This window comes from Nycticebus coucang, chromosome 10, assembly GCF_027406575.1.
Source record: "Nycticebus coucang isolate mNycCou1 chromosome 10, mNycCou1.pri, whole genome shotgun sequence".
NCBI lineage: Eukaryota > Metazoa > Chordata > Mammalia > Primates > Lorisidae > Nycticebus > Nycticebus coucang.
Window position 1 is genome coordinate 62,297,959 of NC_069789.1, and position 23,314 is coordinate 62,321,272.

General features: G+C 42.4%; 1 protein-coding gene across 11 annotated transcripts in view; it reads right to left on the bottom strand.

Annotated features, from left to right (window-relative positions):
- NR5A2 (nuclear receptor subfamily 5 group A member 2) overlaps nt 1-23,314 on the bottom strand; it is a 199,148-nt gene that overhangs the window by 33,595 nt on the left and 142,239 nt on the right. For 10 of the 11 annotated variants that reach the window (XM_053604373.1, XM_053604382.1, XM_053604372.1 and 7 more), the window contains one exon: nt 19,197-22,691. The exons of the other annotated variant lie outside the window; for it this stretch is intronic. In XM_053604373.1, coding sequence (XP_053460348.1) covers nt 22,444-22,691 — 248 coding nt within the window. In that variant the 3' untranslated portion in view covers nt 19,197-22,443. Of the gene's footprint in view, nt 1-19,196; nt 22,692-23,314 lie in introns of those variants that run through there. 11 annotated transcript variants of the gene reach the window in all.

The window sequence follows — 23,314 nt, forward strand, 5'->3', positions numbered from 1 at the left end:
GGGAAGACACAAGTAAAAATTGTCAATAACTTCTAGTGGTGTGAATATGCTTATGCTTTGAAAGCACAAACTTGCTTAGAAGGAGGGAATATTTTTTGCCCTTTTGTTTCGCATGAACTAAATGTCACACAAGAGCTGTGAATAGGGAATTAAAAAAAAAACCCTCTTATCACTGGGTGATTGGGTACAGATTTCTTGTGTTTGGACCCCAAACTGCTTCTCTGTAAAATGGGTGGAGAATTCATTTTGACCAAATTATTCTAGAGTATTACTAAGAGCAGGTCAAATTAACTATAAAATCAATTCATTAGAAGAGGTGAAGGTACTAGGCAAATGGGAACTATGGTTAGTGTTACAACATGTTGTTGCTACTTTATTACCATTATCCTTATTTACATGGACTTCAAATGCAGCTAGGAATTCTACTGTGACCTCAAAACAAGGGCAAGCAGTGGGCTTGGGGCAGTGCTTGGGTCTTTCTGTACCAAAAATTGTGCATCACTGATTTATATGTCTGATTTCTTAATCAATCCAATGTTTATTTAGACCCCTGTCTGTAGTCTGATTCTCACCCTGTTAGAGTAAAGCCCAGGGTGGCCAGGCTGTTTGACATGAGGGCCACACAGTAGTTTCTGACTGAGCCTCTGGGCCTCCCTGTCCCAAGGCTGCTCCTTTCTACTGTAGACAAATTGCGCTGCGTGGGGATATTAACCATTCACCTGCCAGTTTATTCTTCCCTCTGTTTACCAGGCAGAATTTATCTGTCTCTTCCAATTTGGGAGGCTTATTTCATCTTGGAAATTGGAATTATTAGCCTTCATATAAAAGCATTACACTGTAAATTCATAGGAATTCAAATTGTAACATGAATGTTAATATGGTCTCACTGGCTCTGCGTTACCTGAACTGCTTGCCATCTTTTGCTGATGATGGGCTCAGTGGTATCAGCAAACTGCATGTGGTCTGACCTTCTACCTTAGCACTGGCTCACATGAATTGTCCCCATATGGCAGTATGGAAAACAGGCAAAAAGTTATCATTACTTTATCCTTGATGTATCCATTTGGCATTTGTAATTTTTAAGACGGAGATTATTTTGAACTTTACTCTTCATGTTTTACAAAGCAAATTGATCGTGTTAGGATAAACCATTTTTTCTTTATAGAATAAGCTTTTTTCCCTAAGCACTAGTAAAGGACTCTGCAAATCATCAATATGTTAATACCATACCCTTTACCATTTATACTCCTTATGCTCTCAAGACCATCTAAACTGCTTGTCTGCTTGAAAACCAAGCATGTTTCATCTCCTGAGTTAGACATGATAGAAGCTGCCTGAGTTTCAATGGGTCTTGGACACCTGCTCCTGTCCTTTCCCCCATATCCTAGAATGGTAGCTAGAGTGGCCTCTCTGAGACTCTGGAGATGAAAGTCCCCTGGAGTCATTCCATCACCTGCAGGCTCCTCTGGCCTCATTCCTGAGCCTGTGCCTCATTTTCCACCTGCCTCCCTGGGCACAGGGCTTCCAGTCTTACCCAACAATTTGCAATGGCAGAGGGGTTTATGTGCTATCAGAGCTGTGTTTGTGCCCCCGCAGCTCTCTCCATCAGGAACTTCTTTCCCCTCCATGTCCTCTTCCTTACGTGTATTTCAGGGCGCAACTCTCATGTCATTTCCTCAGTGTGATCTTTCCAGTCCTACCCCGCCCTTCCCCTGGCACCCCAAGAGCCCATCAATCCGGCACCCACAGCTCCTGTAATTGCTTATTAATACAGCTTCTCCCTCATCCAGGAGAAAGCCCAGGATCCAGCACACTTTGTGACCCTTAACAGGCACTCAAGAAATATTCCTTGAATAACTGTTTCTTACCTATTTACTAAACTTTTCGTAAAAAAGGATGTCTCCTAATCAAAATATTCTTAGCCTTAGTTTATAAGTGTCTGCTTGTTAAAGTGTGGCTCAAGGACCAGCAGCCCTGGTGTCAACTTGGGGGCCTGTGGAAAACGCAGAATGTTGGACCCACTGCATACTTGCTGGTTAGAATCGGCATCTTAATAGATTTTCCAAGGGATTCGTGCCCATCTTCAGGTTTGAAAAGCACTGCTACAGACTTTTGGAGGTATGCGATTTTGTTTCTTTTAAAATAATTCTGGTCCCCCAAGAGTTCTGATTCTTGGGGGATCTCTTAAGGGGTGTGGACCCAGCACAAACTGCGGCCGCTCAGTGCTGACTCTGGGGCGCGGAACAGAGGAGAAAAGGGTCGCCTGAGTGCCCACACCAGAGCAGCAGTTCCCTGGAGGTAGATCAACAGCCGTTTTTTCTTTAACGGCAGAACACTCACTTCTGGATATTCTGAGGCCACACCCCCTGTCTCCCTGGGCAACCAGAGGAGGCCACCGGTGACACGGCTCACAAACCCGGGAAGCTTCCAGGGCGGGGCCGACCCAGAGAGGTGTTCAGACGCAATTCTCCAGCAGCAAAGACGTTTGAACTCAAAACAGCCCGTCTTCTGTAGGCGACGACAGGAACAGAGACAGAACCTCACAAAGTTGTCTGTTCTGTTCTGTTCTGTTAGCAGCATCCATCAGGGACGGGGCTAAGCCTGAGTGAACACCTCCTTCCCATCACCTGCATCAAACACTCAAAGATGTCAGGCCCCATCTCCTCCTGCTAGATAGCGGCAGTCTGCGGGGGCCTGGCAGACTTCCTCGCGATTCAGGCAGGTGCAAACCCCTGCAGTGTCTGTTCACTGCAGGCAACTGGGTTAGCCATCTGCAGAGATACCAGTGACTGGGTCCGAAGGAGGGGCAAAGTGGGGAAGGAGACGTCAACTTTCTCAGACTGCTCTGTTTGCTGGGTGGCTCCTCCTGACTCCACGCTGCACTGGGGTGAGCTGTGTCAGAGGAGTCACCAGGCCCCTGTGATCCAGTTCCCAGAGACCTCTTGAACCCTTCCACCCGAGACAAGTGCCGATTCAGACAGTTGATTCGGACCTTTTGAACTGGGCTAATAGACTGAGGACTTTTCAGGTGGTGCCCTGGGTGTGCGATTGTAGGAAGGTTTGATTCTCCTTTTCCAACTGGGGCCAGAGGTGGGCAGGCAGGGTGACTTAATTGCTGATTTTTCCACACAGCTGAGACTTCAAGCCAGAGTAGAAGTTGCAATAGGATCAAACAGAAACCAGCTGAAAACAAGACAGAACCACTTTGCTCCACCACACCAGACAGGGCCCCAGTTTCTCAGGCCACAACACTGTACGGGCCCTCGATAAACCCCAGGGGAAAAACCAAAGGGAGTAAACCATGGGGCGGAATCAGCGGAAAAACTCTGGTAACATGAATAACCAGAATAGATCAACCCCCCCAAGAAAAGATACGGCAGATGTGATTGAAGATCCCATTCATAAACAACTGGCTGAGATGTCAGAAGTCGAATTCAGAATTTGGTTTGCAGACAGGATTAATAAAATGGAATTAGGAATTCGAGGAGAAATTCAAAAATTGTCTCAAGAATTTAACGAATTTAAAGACAAAACCACCAAAGACTTAGACACACTGAAACAAGAACTTACAGCCCTCAAAGATATGAAAAATACAGTAGAATCCCTCAGTAACAGAATGGAGCAAGCAGAAGAAAGGATTTCTGACATTGAAGATAAAGTCTTCGAACGCTCCCAATCTCTCAAAGAGGAAGAGAAATGGAGAGCAAAAACGGATCACTCACTCAGAGAGCTCTCAGATAATTCGAAAAAAAACAACATAAGGGTTATAGGAATTTCGGAGAATGATGAAGTGGCTGCCAAGGACACAGAGGCCCTTCTACATGAAATTATGAAAGAAAATTTTCCAGACATGCCTAGAGAATCTGAAATTCAGATAGCAGACAGCTTCAGAACCCCAGCACGATTCAACCCCAAAAAGCCATCTCCCAGACATATCATAATTAGCTTCACTAAAGTTAACATGAAAGAGAAGATTCTCAAAGCAGCCCGGCGAAAGAAAACTATAACGTACAAAGGTAAGAATATTAGAATAACTGCAGATCTCTCTGCTGAAACTTTTCAAGCAAGAAGAGGCTGGTCATCAACTTTTAATCTCCTAAAGCAAAAAAACTTTCAACCCAGGATCTTGTATCCAGCTAAACTGAGTTTCATCTATGATGGAGAAATTAAATACTTCAATGACATTCATATGTTGAAAAAATTTGCCATAAGTAAACCAGCTCTTCAGGATGTTCTCAGACCTATCCTCCACAATGACCAACCCAATCCTATACCACAAAAGTAAACTCACTCAGAAACTTCGGATCAAACTCTAACTTCCACACTGGCGAAAGGATTAAAAATGTCCACTGGACATTTTTAATCCTTCGAAAAACTTTGAAAAACTCGATACCCAAAATTCCACCAGACTTATCAATACTCTCCATCAATGTGAATGGCTTAAACTGTCCTCTAAAGAGGCATAGGTTAGCTGACTGGATACAAAAACTCAAGCCAGATATTTGTTGCATACAAGAGTCACATCTCAACTTAAAAGACAAATACAGACTCAGGGTGAAAGGATGGTCATCCATATTTCAGGCAAATGGTAATCAGAAAAAAGCAGGTGTTGCAATTTTATTTGCAGATACAGTAGGCTTTAAACCATCAAAAGTAAGGAAGGACAAGAATGGTCACTTCATATTTGTTAAGGGTAATACTCAATATGACGAGATCTCAATTATTAATATCTATGCACCCAACCAGAATGCACCTCAATTTATAAGAGAAACTCTAACAGACATGAGTAACTTGATTTCCTCCAGCTCCATAATCATTGGAGATTTCAACACTCCCTTGGCAGTGTTGGATCGATCCTCCAGAAAGAAGCTGAGCAAAGAAATCTTAGATTTAAACCTAACCATCCAATATTTAGATTTAGCAGACATCTACAGAACATTTCATCCCAACAAAACTGAATACACATACTTCTCATCAGCCCACGGAACTTACTCCAAAATTGATCACATTTTAGGTCACAAGTCTAACCTCAGTAAATTTAAAGGAATAGAAATTATTCCATGCATCTTCTCGGACCATCATGGAATAAAACTTGAATTGAGTAACAACAGGAATCTGCATACCCATACAAAAACATGGAAGTTAAATAACCTCATGCTGAATGATAGCTGGGTCAGAGATGAGATTAAGAAAGAAATCATCAATTTTTTGGAACAAAATGACAATGAAGACACAAACTATCAGAACCTCTGGGACACTGCAAAGGCAGTTCTAAGAGGGAAATTTATAGCACTGCAAGCCTTCCTCAAGAGAACGGAAGGAGAGGAAGTTAACAACTTAATGGGACATCTCACGCAACTGGAAAAGGAAGAACATTCCAACCCCAAACCCAGTAGAAGAAAAGAAATAACCAAAATTAGAGCAGAATTAAATGAAATTGAAAACAAAAGAATAATACAACAGATCAATAAATCAAAAAGCTGGTTTTTTGAAAAGGTCAATAAAATAGATAAACCTCTGGCCAACCTAATCAGGAAAAAAAGAGTAAAATCTCTAATATCATCAATCAGAAACAACAAAGACGAAATAACCACAAACTCATCAGAAATCCAAAAAATCCTTAATGAATATTACAAGAAACTTTATTCTCAGAAATATGAAAATCTGAAGGAAATAGACCGATACTTGGAAGCACGCCACCTTCCAAGACTTAACCAGAATCAAGTGGAAATGTTGAACAGACCCATATCAAGTTCAGAAATAGCATCAACTATACAAAACCTCCCTAAAAAGAAAAGCCCGGGACCAGATGGTTTCACGTCAGAATTCTACCAAACCTTTAAAGAGGAATTAGTACCTATATTACTCAACCTGTTCCAAAATGTAGAAAAAGAAGGAAGACTACCCAACACGTTCTATGAAGCAAACATCACCCTGATCCCCAAACCAGGAAAAGACCCAACAAGAAAAGAAAATTATAGACCAATATCACTAATGAATATAGATGCAAAAATATTCAACAAGATCCTAACAAACAGAATCCAGCAACACATCAAACAAATTATACAATCATGACCAAGTTGGTTTTATCCCAGGGTCTCAAGGCTGGTTCAATATACGTAAATCTATAAATGTAATTCAGCACATAAACAGATTAAAAAACAAAGACCATATGATTCTCTCAATTGATGCAGAAAAAGCTTTTGATAATATCCAGCATCCCTTCATGATCAGAACACTCAAGAAAATTGGTCTAGAAGGGACTTTTCTTAAACTGATAGAGGCTATCTACAGCAAACCCACAGCCAATATCATATTGAATGGAGTTAAATTGGAATCATTTCCACTCAGATCAGGAACCAGACAAGGCTGCCCATTGTCTCCATTGCTTTTCAACATTGTAATGGAAGTTTTAGCCACCGCAATTAGGGAAGAAAAGGCGATCAAGGGTATCCATATAGGGTCAGAAGAGATCAAACTCTTGCTCTTCGCAGATGATATGATTGTGTATCTGGAAAACACTAGGGACTCTACTACAAAACTCCTAGAAGTGATCAAGGAATACAGCAGCGTCTCAGGTTACAAAATCAACATTCATAAATCGGTAGCCTTTATATACACCAACAACAGTCAAATTGAAAAAGCAGTTAAGGACTCTATCCCATTCACAGTAGTGCCAAAGAAGATGAAATATTTGGGAATTTACCTAACAAAAGATGTGAAAGATCTCTATAAAGAGAACTATGAAACTCTAAGAAAAGAAATAGCTGAAAATGTTAACAAATGGAAAAACATACCATGCTCATGGCTGGGAAGAATCAACATTATCAAAATGTCCATACTACCCAAAGCAATATATAATTTCAATGCACTCCCTATTAAAGCTCCACTGTCATATTTTAAAGATCTTGAAAAAACATTACTTCGTTTTATATGGAATCAGAAAAAACCTCGAATAGCCAAGACATTACTCAGAAATAAAAACAAAACAGGAGGAATCACACTACCAGACCTCAGACTTTACTACAAATCGATAGTGATCAAAACAGCATGGTATTGGCACAAAAACAGAGAAGTAGATATCTGGAATAGAATAGAGAACCAAGAGATGAATCCAGCTACTTACCGCTATTTGATTTTTGACAAGCCAATTAAAAACATTCAGTGGGGAAAAGATTCCCTATTTAACAAATGGTGCTGGGTGAACTGGCTGGCAACCTGCAGAAGACTGAAATTGGACCCACACCTTTCACCATTAACTAAGATAGACTCTCATTGGATTAAAGATTTAAACTTAAGACATGAAACTATAAAAATACTAGAGGAGAATGCAGGGAAAACCCTTGAAGAAATTGGCCTGGGTGAGTATTTCATGAGGAGAACCCCCTGGGCAATTGAAGCAGCTTCAAAAATACACTACTGGGACTTGATCAAACTAAAAAGCTTCTGCACAGCTAAGAACACAGTAAGCAGAGCAAGCAGACAGCCCTCAGAATGGGAGAAGATATTTGCAGGGTATAACTCTGACAAAGGTTTAATAACCAGAATCCACAGAGAACTCAAACGCATCAGCAAGAAAAAAACAAGGGATCCCATCACAGGCTGGGCAAGGGATTTGAAGAGAAACTTCTCTGAAGAAGACAGGCGCACGGCCTTCAGACATATGAAAAAATGCTCATCATCTTTAATCATCAGAGAAATGCAAATCAAAACTACTTTGAGATATCATCTAACTCCACTGAGACTAGCCTATATCACAAAATCTCAAGACCAGAGATGTTGGCGTGGATGCGGAGAAAAGGGAACACTTCTGCACTGCTGGTGGGAATGCAAATTAATACATTCCTTTTGGAAAGATATATGGAGAACACTCAGAGATCTAAAAATAGATCTGCCATTCAATCCTGTAATCCCTCTGCTGGGCATATACCCAGAAGACCAAAAATCACAACATAACAAAGATATTTGTACCAGAATGTTTATTGTAGCCCAATTCATAATAGCTAAGTCATGGAAAAAGCCCAAGTGCCCATCGATCCACGAATGGATTAATAAATTGTGGTATATGTATACCATGGAATACTATGCAGCCTTAAAGAAAGATGGAGACTTTACCTCTTTCAATGTTTACATGGATGGAGCTGGAACATATTCTTCTTAGTAAAGTATCCCAAGAATGGAAGAAAAAATACCCAATGTACACAGCCCTACTATGAAACTAATTTGGGACTCTCACATGAAAGCTATAACCCAGCTACAACTTAACAATAGGGGGAAGTGGGAAAGGGGGGGGGTGGGTAGAGGGAGGGGAATCGATGGGATCACACCTGTGGTGCATATTACAGGGGTATTTGCGAAACTTGGTAAATGTAGAATGTAAATGTTTTGGCACAGTAACTGAGATAACGCCGGAAAGGCTATGTTAACCACTGTGATAAAAATGTGTCAAATGGTTTATGAAGTGAGTGTATGATGCCCCATAATCATATCATTGTATACAGTTATGATTTAATAAAAAATAAAAATAAAAAAAAGAAAAAAAAAAAGAAAAAAATAAAATAAAATAATTCTGGGCGGCACCTGTGGCTCAGTGAGTTGGGTGCCGGCCCCATATACCGAGGGTGACAGGTTCAAACCTAGCCCCAGCCAAAATGTAATGGAAAAAAAAAAAAAAAAGGGCGGCGCCTGTGGCTCCAAGGAGTAGGGTGCCGACCCCATATGCCGGAGGTGGCAGGTTCAACCCCAGCCCCGGCCAAAACTGCAAAAAAAAAAAAAAAAAAATAGCTTGGCATTGTGGCGGGCACCTGTAGTCCCAGCTACTTGGGGGGCTGAGGCGAGAGAATTGCCTAAGCCCAGGAACTGGACGTTGCTGTGAGCTGTGTGATGCCATGGCACTCTACTGAGGGCGATAAAGTGAGACTCTGTCTCTACAAAAAAAATAATAATAATAATTCTGTAATTCAGTTTTTTTTTTTTGAGACAGAGTCTCATTTTGTTGCCCTGGGTAGAGTGCCATAGCGTCACAGCTCACAGCAACCTCCAACTCCTGGGCTTAAGCGATTCTTTTGCCTCAGCCTCCCGAGTAGCTGGGACTACAGACACCTGCTACAACACCCGGCTATTTTTTTTTGTTTCAGTCATTGCTGTTTAGCTGGCCTGGGCCAGATTCAAAGCCACCAGCCTGGGTGTTTGTGGCCACTGCTCTGCTCACTGGACTACAGGTGCCGCTCAAAAGTAATTCAGATTTTTGATCCTTTTCCTGAAATAGTGATATACTAGTGTAAGTTAATTTTTAAAAAGTTTTTACAAAAACTAGGGTGCTAATTTTAGGAGTAACTTTTAACGATAAATATAAATTGCCATTGTCATTTGGTACTATTATATAGGAAAATTTTGCTCCTAACAGGGACTTAAGGACCACGAGGATGAGGAAAATGTGCCTAATAACAGGGATTTCCAGAATGTCCACTTAGATGGCCTTCAGGAAACCATTGAGTGGGAAGAGGGAGCTGCATTATTGGTTACCATGTTGCATCTGGATGATAAGCACGTCTTTTGCTTAGATGGGTACGGTAACCAGATTGAAGGATAGTTGCCAAGACAGCAGGAGTGACGGGGCTGCTGGGAGGGACAGGGGGGTTCGAGGGCCTTCCCACTGCCCTCTCTCCCCCCTCCCCCATCCCTGGGAGCCTGATGGTTTCTTGGGGGTGTTCTCAGATGTCCAAGTGAGAGATGCCCCTTCTGTGTTTGCAAAACCATCCCCATCCTCCACACTCCCAAGGGAGGACTAAAGGAAGCCTTGGCCACCTATGCTGCTGCTGTCACAGATGCCCCTGCCCCTGTAGCTACTGTTGGGATGACAGAAGGTGTTTTGTATTGCCGACCTCCTGAGGAATACCTGATGGAGGGATGTGCCTCAGAGCTCAGAAGCAAACACTGATTATTAATAATGAGCATTTTACTGATTGATTACAAAATGAGCAGGCTTTAGCTTTCCTTATCTTCAGGTAATATAATGGATTGTGTTCAAACATATAAAACACTTGTGGCCTCAAGTTTCTCTGAAGTCCTTTTCCGAAGATTACAACAGTGGGCACCTGCCTTGGTGTTTTGGCTCCTTTCTCACATTCTTTTTTTTTTTTGAGACAGAGCCTCAAGCTATTGCCCTGGATTGAGTGCTGTGGTATCACAGCTCACAGCAACCTCTAACTCCTGGGCTCAAGCAATTCTCCTGCCTCTGCCTCCCAAGTAGCTGGGACTACAGGTGCCTGCCACAATGCCCGGCTGCTTTTTGGTTGTAGCTGTCACTGTTTGGTGGGCCCGGGCTGGATTCGAACTCGCCAGCTCAGGTGTATGCAGCTGGTGCCTTAGTCGCATGAACCACAGGCGCTGAGCCTTCTGTCTCTCGTTCTTGGGTCTGCTAGGAGGCCTTGTTGACTATCAGATCATATTTGGGAAAGTTTTCTACAATGCAAGAAATGCAGGAACGTGGCGTCTCTGTGGATTGTCAATCAAAGCATAGATGGAAAACCCTTTCTTTTAAGTTTCATAGTAACCTCTAAACCCCTCTTGAGCCCCATGAAAATAAATGCAGGAGGTTCTAAAGATGCTTCAGTAGAGTTGTTTATAACACACACACAGAGTCTAACAATTAGGTTTGTGAACTTCTCATCTCTCAGCCATCATCTGTATTATTCAGTCTTTTATGCCTTTGTAAGCAGCGTCACATTTAAATATTGCACCTTTTGAAAGTTCTCTTTGGCCAATAATAATTCAGGCACAGATATGGCTGGATAAGGAGCCTGCATGGTCATGTTGGAAATAAACCAGCTTCTCATTTGAGTTCCCTTTACATTAAAATAAAACAAAGCAAAAGTAAACAAAGAGAAAACAGCACAAAAAGCAGGAACCATTCTGAGCCATGCTATTTTTACTCCGGCATTTAGTTATGTCAAAATGATGATTTTTAAAGATGTGAAATAAACCCATGATAATGGTGCATTTTATTGCTTTTTCTTTTTAAATGTCTCCACTGAGGTTGAAAAAAGGAAAATTCTTCCCAGAGTCTAGTTGTTACAGCTTTCCCAGGTTCACTGCCCACTGCTCAAGAGGACAGCAATACAACGAGACAGCGGGGTTTAGGGGTTACAGCCATTGTGAGGAGGTAGGAAGAAGTTCTCAAAGCCACCTCCTCAACAATTTGGGGAAAAGGGCTAAGATAGTTTGGTGGGCAAAGGGCTAGGCAATTGGGTCTACTGATTGGGTTCAGGTGGAATCATAGGGGTGTAGAAATTGTCAGTTCCTGGGTAGGGGGTCTCAGATGAGGTGAGTCAGTTTCTTGGTATGGGCCACTGATTCTGGTGAATCAGCTGATTCGCTGGAATTCGGGGCCTGGAAAATATCTCAAAAACTAGCCTTAGGTTTCACAAGGGTGATTTCATCTCTGGGAGCAATGAAGAAAGCTAAGAATCTTTGTGCCCCTCAGCTATGTGACTCCTGAGTAGCAATTATAGGAAAGCAAACTAGGGGAAAAGGCAGGTTATATGTTCTATGCCTGTATCTTTACAGAGTTCAGGCCTCCACCATAGTTCCCACCTGTGGCTCTTGATTAATTACATACAGAGGGGTTTCATGGTGATGAAATGAAAAAGTAGATGTGGAGTTTAACAGCCTGTCTTTTCCATGCTTTGTTTCATAGACTTTGTATTAATCCAAAATAAAATACACGGTTCTTTGGTTAAAAACCTGAACTTCGTGGTCAGATGGAGCTGGGTAGTCACTGTGGCTTGCCACTTACCAGCTGCGTGTCTTTAGGAAACAGACAGAGGTTCAGTAGAAGATTCCTCACCTGTAAGGTGACTATGAGTATACCTTCCTTGCAGGGTTGTTGTAAGAATTAAATGAGATAATTTAATTAAATGAAGGCTCTGCATTTGCAAAGGCTCAATCACTGTTGGTCATTTTCATAGCTGACAATTAGTAGGAACGGGTGGACAGAATGGGCACCCATATTAAGAGAGGCAAAGCCTTTTTTCTCTCCCCCAGGTGGCTGTGCTCTTTACGACTCCTTTACAGGAGCTAGAGAGGATGAGTGAGCACTGAGCTGGCATTGCCCAGGGAGCTTGGCTGAAATCCAGGCCACACAATAGTCAGAGGAACATTTGACACTCAGATAACACAAGGCCACAAGGCAGGAGCAGAGGGGAAATAAAACCTGTTAGAGCAACACTCGGGGGGAATGCAACACGTGTTTCCACACTTATTTATAGAAGCTTGTTCCACCTCTATGGCAGAGACCTTTTGGCAGTCTTAATTTATTTCTGGGGAAAATCTTGGAGACAAAAAGTTTTAAAAATAGCCAGTACTTTACTGACCGCGCCAGCAGCAGTGGCACGTGAGCAGAAATGATAAGCACAAAATCTATTTTCCTCATAAACTTATTGCATATAGGACATTGCTCAAAAGATTTGATGATAAAATAAACAGGGAAACTACTTATCTAGCTGAGGGATGAGAAAATTGGCGTAGCTCTTAAAACATGGTCAGGACTAATATTTGGGGAAGCCTTGGTGGTTGTGGCTTTCCTACTGATATAGTATATAGAAAAGGTTGCCATCCCAGATTCTCATTTATGTAAGAATGTCTGTGTTGTGGATGTTCCAAAGGCACAGAGCAGCCAACACGTTTTAAATATCCATGGTTATAACTTAGTTTGCTGGGGCCTTTTGTGTGTGTGTGTGTGTTTTGAGGCAGATGCTGTGGCGTCATAATTCACAGCAACCTCAAACTCTTGGGCTCCAGTGATTCTCCTGCCTCAACCTCCCAAGGAGCTGGGACTACAGGTGCCTGCCACAATGCCTGGCTATTTTTAGAGATGGAGTCTTGCTCAGGTTGGTCTTGCAGTCCTGAGCTCAAGTGATCTGCCCACCTTGGCCTCATAGAGTGCTGGGATTACAGGCATGAGCCATTGTACCCGGCCTGGTTATTTGGTCTTTTCAATCCTAAAGAAAATGCTCAGTTGACAAGGTGACTATTGACCCAATAGGATGCCTTGGTGTGGGTTTTTGGGAAGTCACTATAGCTAAGTGTTTCAGACCAGGAGTTTTGGAATCAGCCAGATCTCTGTTTCAATCCTCGCTCTATCGTTTACTAGCTGTGGAACTTTGGGCAAGTTATTCAACCTCTGTAAACTTCAGTCTCTTTAGTTGTAAGATGGGGTTGTTGTGAGGATTAATTGAAATCATGTTTGTCTATGAGAGTAAATGGTAAGCTTGTAAAATGAAGAGGCTCCAAAGTATGGTGTCTTACATAAGAGAGCATTTATTACCCCTCACAGGTTGAGAGGGTGGTCCATGGACATTACTCCACCAGGTCACTCAGGGCCCCAGGTGACTTCTATCTTGTTGTTCCTTAATCCCTAGTCTTCAGGATTGCTGTCCACACCTGGGGTCCAGCTAGGGAAAGGCATGAGAGACAAAGACTAGAGAAAGTGGCTTGTCTGCACAGATGGAGAAGATGGAGAAGTCGTGCATGTCATTTTTGCTCATACCAATTGCCATAGCCCCCTGTTACGCACATGGTCGTGCCTAGGGCCAAAGAAGGTTGGGGAAATATAGTCTGTAACTTGGTGGCAATGTGTCCAGGAAAAAAAGGAGGATAAAATTTGGGGAGGTAACTGTTTGTCATAGCACATAAATGCTTAAAAATAAATACTATTGGGGCGGTGCCTGTGGCTCAAAGGAGTAGGGCGCCGGCCCCATATGCCAGAGGTGGTGGGTTCTAACCCAGCTCCGGCCAAAAACTGCAAAAAAAGAAAAAAAAAAGAAAAGAAAAGAAAAGAAATGCTATCATTTTCATGAGTTCTCTCTAGCATGTGTTCCTTGGGTGCATTTCCTCAATTGCCTGGGATAATATTTTTCAAGTGAGAAATACTGGATAAATGAATAAATGGTCTTTCCTTCATTTAAGATGTTTTTACAGATGTCATGGGTTCTCCAGCACCACTTTTTCAACTTGCTCTCTTTTGTCAGATGGTGGAGAGGCCTGCAAGGAAAGGCAAGGAGAGCACATACTGGCACCTTCCCTAGATGACGTCGTCTAACCACAGACCACTTTGACTCTCCCGGGGGAGGTGGGGGAACAAGCACCTGCACCAGGAGCCGCCTCCTCTACGTGGCAGAGGCTGGAGGGACGGTTGTGAATGAAGGAATAATGCCTGTTTGTAAGGATGAATTGGCCTGACACGCCTGGCAGGCTGTGATTTTTCTGTAGCATCATAGATAAATATGAAGTGAGCTTTTTAAATTCATCTCTTATACATTTAGTTCTCTGAAGTTTGTGATATCTTGCTGCTCAGTATCTCATTATTCTAGCAGAGTCTGTAAGTACAAACACATTTTCCCTGGAGGGGAGAAGTAAGAGAAGAGGTCCTTCCTGAAGGTTTGGACCAATCCTTTGGGCTGACCAAGCTGGAATCTTGGGCTGTAATTTCAGGAAGGTCATTAAATATGACCCAGATACTTGATGTGGGAGTCACATCCCAACACTGTCATCAAGTCCAGCCTTATGTGGAAAGGAGATCACCATCCTCTAATATAGTTGGTTCCATTTTTGGACAGCTTCGATAGACTTTTTTGTTTTTTCCATGTTGCATCAAAATCTTTTCCCCCATGATATCTATCTATCTTACTCCTACAGGTTTCTATTCTCAGGGGCCACAGAGCAGAGCTATAAGCCTCTTTGCAGCTCTTTCTTCAGCTGCTGTGCTGCGATGCTGGGTGTCTTGTGGAGTGATGCCATTTTTGCTGCCTAGGTCTTTGGATCAATGACAGTGGGAGCTGACAGGCAGTGACACATGTGAATACCTCCCAGTGGAAACGTGAAATACCTTTGTGATGCTGAGTTTGGGGTACATGAGCATATTGTATAAGCAATAGATTATCCAAGTCTAGGCCCCACTAAGATGTCCACGGTCAGAGCCAAAGAGACAAGTGCAGAGAAACATGATCTACAAGTCAGGAAACTTTAATGCTGTTGTGGAAACCATGTGTCTTGCCTGTTCTATGCCAGGCCTTGTGCCAGTGGCTTAGCAATGATTGAGTCACTGTCTCTGCCTTTGTGGACGGTTTAGAGGGGCCGCCCTGGGGAGCAAACACATGAGACCCGAGTGCAATGCACGCCAGAGGTCTGGGGCCCAGACAGTGGGGATGTACTGGATGAGGAGGAGCAGCCTTCTGGCCTTGGTTTCTCCGAGTCTGGCTTACAATTTCCATGTCAATAAAGAACAGCGAGTGTGGAAACACAGAAGTGGGAAGGAGCAGGCCGTGCTCAGGGAGTGGTGAGGTGCCTGGGTGGGCGTGGAGAGTGCACAGGTGGGTGTGGAGAGTGCATGGGTGGGCGTGGTGAGGTGCACGGGTGGACGTGGACAATGCACTGGTGGGTGTGGTGAGGTGCATGGGTGGGCATGGAGAGTGCACAGGTGGGCGTGGAGAGTGCGTGGGTGGACATGGGCAATGCATGGGTGAGTGTGGAGAGGCTGAGAGGGCAGGCAGAGGCTGTGTCAGAAAAGGCCTGGCTGCCACGTTAGGGAGTGGACTTTCCCCCCAACATAGCCGGTATCAGAGGACTGTAAACAAAGGAATGACAGGAGCAGCTCTGAGGGAGGGAACCTGCGTGGGCCGCTGCATGGGGTGAGGTTTGGAGCGTCTGGATTAATGGCAGGAGATCCCCGCCCCCAACAGGCTATTGCGTCATGTCAGACAAGCCAAGCCAAGGGACTGATCTAAAGTAGCAGGGAAGGAGCAGAGCAACCAACTTGAGAGAGAAGTTGGTGAGGCTTGGATACTGAGGCCACATGGGAGAAAAAGCCAGTGAGGGACTCTGGGCAGGAGATGCTTCTGCTGGTGGAGAAGCCGTAGGGGCTTCAGTTCCCGTCGTTAAAGTGCTGGGAGGCCCTAGCCCAGCCATGGCTCTCTGGGCTGAGGTTCCCCAGCCTGCCAAGGACACGGGACTGCTCCTGGCACAGGTGAGAGGAGAGGGGGGTGTGCTCCACACAGCTGAAGAGTTAGGCACCAATCAGGTGAAGGGACAGCTCCTGTCTCTCCTTGGCTCTGACTTACATGATCTTGAGAACAGTCTTAGATCAGACCTGATGCCCCAAGGAGCCAGCCTGAGAGCCCCAGTGCCTCCCTTGGCAGCCTTGGGTCTGATCCTTGCCAGCTTCAGCTCAGAAGGGGAGCGTGGAGGGCCCGGCACCCTCCAAGCCTTTTCTTTTCTTGATAGTTTAGTTTCAAACTCAAGTTTGGGGAATACTCAGCCATTAGTCTAATTTCACCCCCTTTGACCCCTTTCTCTCTTTTCTTTTTTTTTTTTTGTAGAGACAGAGTTTCACTTTATTGCCCTCGGTAGAGTGCCGTGGCGTCACACAGCTCACAGCAACCTCCAACTCCTGGGCTTAGGAGATTCTCCTGCCTCAGCCTCCCGAGCAAGCTGGGACTACAGGCACCCGCCACAACGCCCGGCTATTTTTTTGTTGCAGTTTGGCCGGGGCTGGGTTTGAACCCACCACCCTCGGTATATGGGGCCGGCGCCCTGCTCACTGAGCCACAGGCGCCGCCCTCCTTTCTCTCTTTTCTAGCAACAAACATAGAATGTTTCATAGATTGGTTCTTAGCTTTTCCACAAATAAAACCACAATCACAGCCTGTTATCAGTCCCCGCATTATTAATTCCTAACTTAACATAAAACAAATGCCTACGTGAAACAGTAATAAAGTATTGCGAGAATATTTATTTTCAGTGACTAAACTATACACTTCCTGTTCAGCATTAAGGAAAATTGGTCTTTATTATTCCAGGGAAATGTCAAAATCACTAAGTATTGTAGCATTTTGACCTGTGTTATGTTGAACAAACCTTCCACATGTTTCTCATAAAAATATACATCAGAGATGTCTTCAAACTGAATGCCAAACTTAGTTAAAGGTACAACTCTCTTCAAAGTTATTTTGAATATCAAATATAACAATCAAATGTACATCAGCGTGAGCCTTGTTTTTCTTCAGAGGCGGCCTCATGCTGATGGATTTAGCAATTCCGTGCATGTTATTCTAAGTGGTGGAAAGGAGGCTCTGCTCTCATCACCGTAACTTCTGCCAACTGCCAGACTGGGCTTTGAAGAAACTCTCTCTCCACCAATTTTTTTTTAATGTATCTAACTACATATAAAAAACATTTTTAAAAATTTCATGTACTTTCTCTTGCTTGATCTAAGTGATGATTACCTGGGTGTGTACATATGTAAAAATCCACCAAACTGTACACTTTTCTGTATGTAAGTCATAGTTCAATTAAATGAGTACATATATTTTCATAGTTCACGGTATGTCTGCAAGGTTAATTAAAAAAGTTGTAGTTAGGCTCGGCGCCTATGGCTCAAACGGCTAAGGCGCCAGCCACATACACCTGAGCTGGCAGGTTCGAATCCACCCCGGGCCCGCCAAACAACAATGATGGCTGCAACCAAAAAATAGCCGGGTGTTGTGGCAGGTGCCTATAGTCCCAGCTACTTGGGAGGCAGAGGCAGGAGAATTGCCTGAGCCCAGGAGTTGGAGGTTGCTGTGAGCTGTGATGCCACAGCACTCTACCCAGGGTGACAGCTTGTCCATAATCTCATAGACCAGTGATTTTTGACTGGTGTGCTGAGAAAATTTTAAAGATCATTAATTAAATTATTTTGAAAGAAGTTCAAAGCAGTTTTTTTTTTTTTTTTTTTTGAGACAGAGCCTCAAGCTGTTGCCCTGGGTAGAGTACGATGACATCACAGCTCACAGCAACCTCAAACTCCTGGGCTTATGCGATTCTCTTGCTTCAGCCTCCTGAGTAGCTGGGACTACAGGCACTCACCACAACACTCAGTTATATTTTGGTTGTAGTTGTCATTGTTTGGCAGGCCCGGGCTGGATTCGAACCTGTCAGCTCTGCTATATGTGGCTGGCGCCTTAGCAGCTTAAGCTACAGGTGCCATTCAACTTTTTTTTTTTTAAATCACATTTAAAAAGTGTGCCGTGGAAATTTAACTATAGGTTCAAGTGTGCCATGAGATAAAAAAGGTTGAAAAACACTGTCCTGGCCCCTGAGTGCAGTGTTTTGGGTTTGGCTCCTTGGTATTGTTTTGTAGGATCCTAGGAATAGTGTCTGCTTGGCAAAGGACGAATGTCTCCTGCTTATCGTGGCCCAGGTTAGGGACCAGAAGGGCGGCCTGTGATAAGGGGAGGTTGGACCATGATGTTTCACAAGCCTTGGTAGGTGCTTTGGGGCTCTCGTACTATTTTGTAATAGAGCTTTTATTAATTTCCACAATGGGTTGTGTAGTTATTTTGTTGTCTTACATGTCTCCAAAGGCACAATAGTAGTAAAAGAGGCTAATTTTAGAACATAGGCACCTTACTTTTTCAGAGTTAAACTCTAAAATGTGTAAAGGCTTTCAAGTTTCTGAGTTATGGATAAATGTGACCTGATGTCTGATTTAAAAAATTTTTTTTATTATTATTTTTTATTAAATCATAGCTGTATGTTAACCAGTTTGATGAAAATATTTCAAACTGTATATAAAGCCAGCACATTGTACCTCATGATTGCATTATTGTACACAGCTATGATTTAATCTTTGCCTTTTGAAGTCAATCCTACATGTCCTCCTGGTTTAGAGACAGAATGGGGCAGTGTCTTTAAAGTGTTTTGAGGTGAGAGCAGTTAATACCTCGTGGAGCTAATCTGTGGATCAAGTGAACTAAAAAGGCACCCAGGGAAGTTATCAGGGCACCATCAGCTCTACAAGAAAGTTAGATACTGTTCAGATTTTTCTGTCAATCTGTTGGAACAGTAAATGACCTAACGTGTTTCATTTCCTGTGTAGAGATGATGCACACATTGAGTTTAGGGCTTCAGGTTTTGGTAGAAGGACATCAGACCACTCTAGAAAACATCCAGACAGGGCCGGGCACAGTGGCGTGCACCTTGTAGTCCCAGCTACTTAGGGGGCTGAGGTAGGAGGATGCCTTCAACCAGGCCAGGGGGGAAGAAAGAAAAAGATCTAGAGAGGGGAAAGTATCTATTCTTGTGGAATTTTTTGGATTCCACTCCTAGTCGTTTATACTAATTCCTTAGATGCTTTAGAATGAGGACAACATAAAAACTTTTAAAAATGGTCAGGCTGGGCATATCCATATTTATTGAAATACTGAAAAAAAATTTCCATTTCGTTGAGAAGTTCCTGGCAAGAACTGACATGACAATATGTGTTCCACTGATACAGTTAAGAAAACATCAACAAGTAACCAACTTCACACTCTAAACATTGCACGAGTTCAAGTCCGAGGCAGCTGCAGATCTGTAATACAAATATTCAGATAGTACAGACTGGGTGTTTACAAACACAGACCAACTATAATAAACCAAGCGAAGCCCAAAACCTTTATATTCCAGTCTGCTTTTACTAATAAGTCCTGTCATGGACAAGGCAGTTGCTCAGTAAATGTCAGCTGGCAAACTGGCTAACAATTTCACTTGCTAACTTTGAGTGGGCCAGACGCTGGCTGTGGTGGACCCTGGCTTGTCAGCGCCTGTCCTTGGTGTCATCAGCAGTGTGGATAGAAGTCAGTGTGTTGCTTGTCTTTTTAACCCTTCTCATGACGTAATCTACTAGGTTAACAACATCCAAATAGTCTACATTTTTCAGGTTTAATATTCAGTGGGGGAGTACTGTGAATTTAAAATAAAACATGGATTTTAAGAGTCAGTGTAGTTGGGCACAGTGGTACATGCTTGTCCCAGCTACTTAGGAGGTTGAGGCAGGAAGATCACTTGAGCCCATGGGTTTGAGGTTGCAATGATGCCACTGCACTCTAGCCTGGGCAATGAGCAAGACCCCAATGCTAAAACAAAACAAAACTTGAATCCATGTATTTGGGTGTTTTGTTTTTTTTTTTTTTCAGTGTTAAAGAACCTGCAAGTAACTATCCTTCAACTCTCATCACCATCTCCACCCATGTCATACATCTATGATGGCACCATTTCATTAACTATGGACAGCACCATTCCTCTTTATGCGTCTTTCAGCCAACTCGGTTCATAACTGTGGAGGTCACTGAGGCTGCCATTCTACGGGTAATGCTTTGGGGATGAGCTCAGATCAACGATTTCTCATTTCCCTTTGAGACCTGAAGTTAACACAGGTGACTGAGATTCTGTAAGAGTGAACGCCCAGCTTTGCTAATGTGTACCCTTCATGTGGACGAGTATTAGAGGTGATTAATAAAAATAATAAAATAATCCTTTCTTGTACACGCAGAAATAATAACTAATATCTTTGGTATACAACTTACAATGCTTGTAAAGGAAAACCAGGTAAGACTCCACCTTGTCAAATTTACTTGGAAACAGAGGAAGCTACAAGTCACATATTTTACAATAGATATTAAATAAACTATAGGAAGAATTGTGAAGATTTACAGACATTTAATCAAGTGAATGATTTGAATTCATTAAGACGCTTCTAATGTCCCTGAACTATGTTCCACTAACTTGAAGATATACATGTTACAGTAAACACATATATCTGGTTTCTTCAGTCTTGGCTAAATCTTTTACAAAGGTGAAACCAAGGAACAATAAATTAGCATTGTAATTGTCTACAGTTGAAACTATGATATACAATATAAATAAACTATTTAAAAGCCAGAAATATTTATGAAAAAATTAAGGGACTAGGAGATACTTTTATTTTTGTACAGTTTCTACAAGTGATTGTGCCGCCGATAATCTCAAAAAATTAAAGTCTACATGAGATTTCCATTTTTTGATTTTAGTGTCTCACGACATACAGTCATCAAGGACTGTTAAAAATAATTACCAATCAGAAAAATAACATTAAGGAAATGACTGCTTTTGCTATTTTGTAATATCACAGTTCCCCCCTCCCCTCCCCCGGACCTAAAGAATGTAAACACTATTATTTTAGTTGACTTTAAAGTATTAATACTTTATTTTAAACAAATGTTGATCCACATCTGCACAGTTACCTTCTAGAATTGTGAAGTAAGGCAAGACGTTCATGCCTGTGGCACTGCACGTTCATAATACTGATACAGTCGGTTGGAGAGTTTGTTTGCGAGTGTTTGTCCTCCAACATTTGTTCTACAGCGGACTTTGGTCTATGACTTAGAAAGGTCAGTATCACTCTCTTCCTTTCCCCTTTGGGGAAGATTTGAATTACTTCAACATTTTTTTCAGGACCTACGTAAAAACCACCATTTCTATCCCAAGTTTAGGGGATGTTCCAAACAGCAAGAATGAACGAGGAGTCAATTGATCAGCTCATCCTGTTCTTTCTTTTTGCACAGTTTAACATGGTTCAATTTTGTTTTCAGCTCCTTGGAACTGGATTATTTGACATCCCAGCAAGATAGTTTTAATGTTTTATTTTTAAATGAACTACAAACCTGGATGGTGAAAGAGACTGATGTATCCTAACAAAGCTTTCTGCTAGAAAGTTTTATGAAATCCAAAATGCACAAGCCACATTCCAACAAGAGTAGCAGAAATAAAGGTCTAACTTGCTTTAGCTATGGAGCATTTGCTTTAAAAGTTGGTAGTCATTTCCCTTTATATCGATTAATGCTTATATAAGAGAGAAGAGGGATACTGCCTTTTTTTTTTTTTTGTTAACATTAAGAACACGTGACAAAATAAACTTCAGAACATATTTAAAATGGCAAGCTAACATACTAATAGACTGTTCTTATTAGCTGTTTGCAGGTCTAAGACACAGACATTCAAAATTAGGCTTTTCATAATTTGGTGGAGCAACTACAGGGTGTGGCTGAACACAGGTCTTTAGCACAGATTCTGCGATCACAGGGCGGAAGGTGCTGTGGCCTTCAAGGGGGGAGGAAGGGGCTCCTGTAGGTACAGCTGATGAGTTCTTGAGAATTGTTGCAGTTCAGCTTTATCATGGAGGAATTCTGTAAGCGTAAATCCCCCAATGTTTAAGCCTAATTAATAACACAGATTAGCTTCTAAATTTCTTCATAGCGGAGATCAGTTTAAATATACAAGAATCGTTCTGTCCATTTTTATTCTGACATGGAGTTGGGGTCCATCTAGGAGTTCGATCCACTCCAATGCAGTGTCTTTTATATGGAATCCTTTGGGGATGTGATGCCTTTGATTCACAGTTTGCAATACAAATACCCTGATACATCATTTATTTGCCATTAAGTATTTGATCATTATGCCTTTTTAAATTCAACATCTTTAAACCAAGTTTTTTAATTAGTGTTGCTTGGAGCAGTTCAGAGTACTTTTTTTCCTTCCTGTTGTCCCCCCCCCCCACCCACCCAAGTTTCTTTTTGTTTTGAAAGCAGAGCTCCTAGGGTTTGTAACTTAGGCTCTTTTTGCATGCAACATTTCAATGAGAAGGTTATTGTAGGGCACATCCCCGTTCAGGTGCTTGTAGTAGAGGTATTCTTCAGCCTGCATGCTGATGGCCCGGATCTCGGGTAATCGAAGAAGTAGCTGCCCAAATTTCTCTGTTTGCTGTGGGTAGTTGCACATTGTGTAGTCCAACAGTGCTGCGTTGACTTGCTCCTGGACACCTTCTACCAGCTGGAAGTTCTCAAGGTTTTTGACATCTGGATTAAAAGGAAAAAAAAAAGCAACTCTATTTCAGTGGCATTTTACTTCCTGTTTACTAAAGCAGTGTGTTTAATTAATGGATATATTTTCCTTTTGAGATAAATTAAAGCACACTTTACTAGCTGCTGAATATTCATTCAATAAGCCCCACTCACCCAGCTTCCTGGGAAAATGATCACAAAAGAGATTCAGAAGAATGTCTTGTTGAAATTCTGCATGTACCTCAAATCAATTAGACACCAATGGATTTGGAGCAAGGTCAACTCTTTTCGTATCTTACAAAAGGAAAGGTTTGCGGATTCCTAAAGTAGAGGGATCGTAATATATTGCTAGCAAATGAGTCCCTGGAGAACGAGCTATCTTAACCCAGTATATCACACAATTCATATAATTCTGTATTAATTTTTCTGACCCAAGGTGAAATCTGTGTCCAGGGTATGATGTAGTTAATTCTAATAAAAAGTGACAGGGTTCTTGTTTCTGTTTGACATTTTCTAAATGATTCTGAAAGCCTTTGACTTGTCTAGGCTATGCTAATGAACCATCTGGTACACTCCAGTGACTGCCAACAGAATATTCGCTGCTGGGAACTCTGTAAAATATATATCTTGGTGACTAA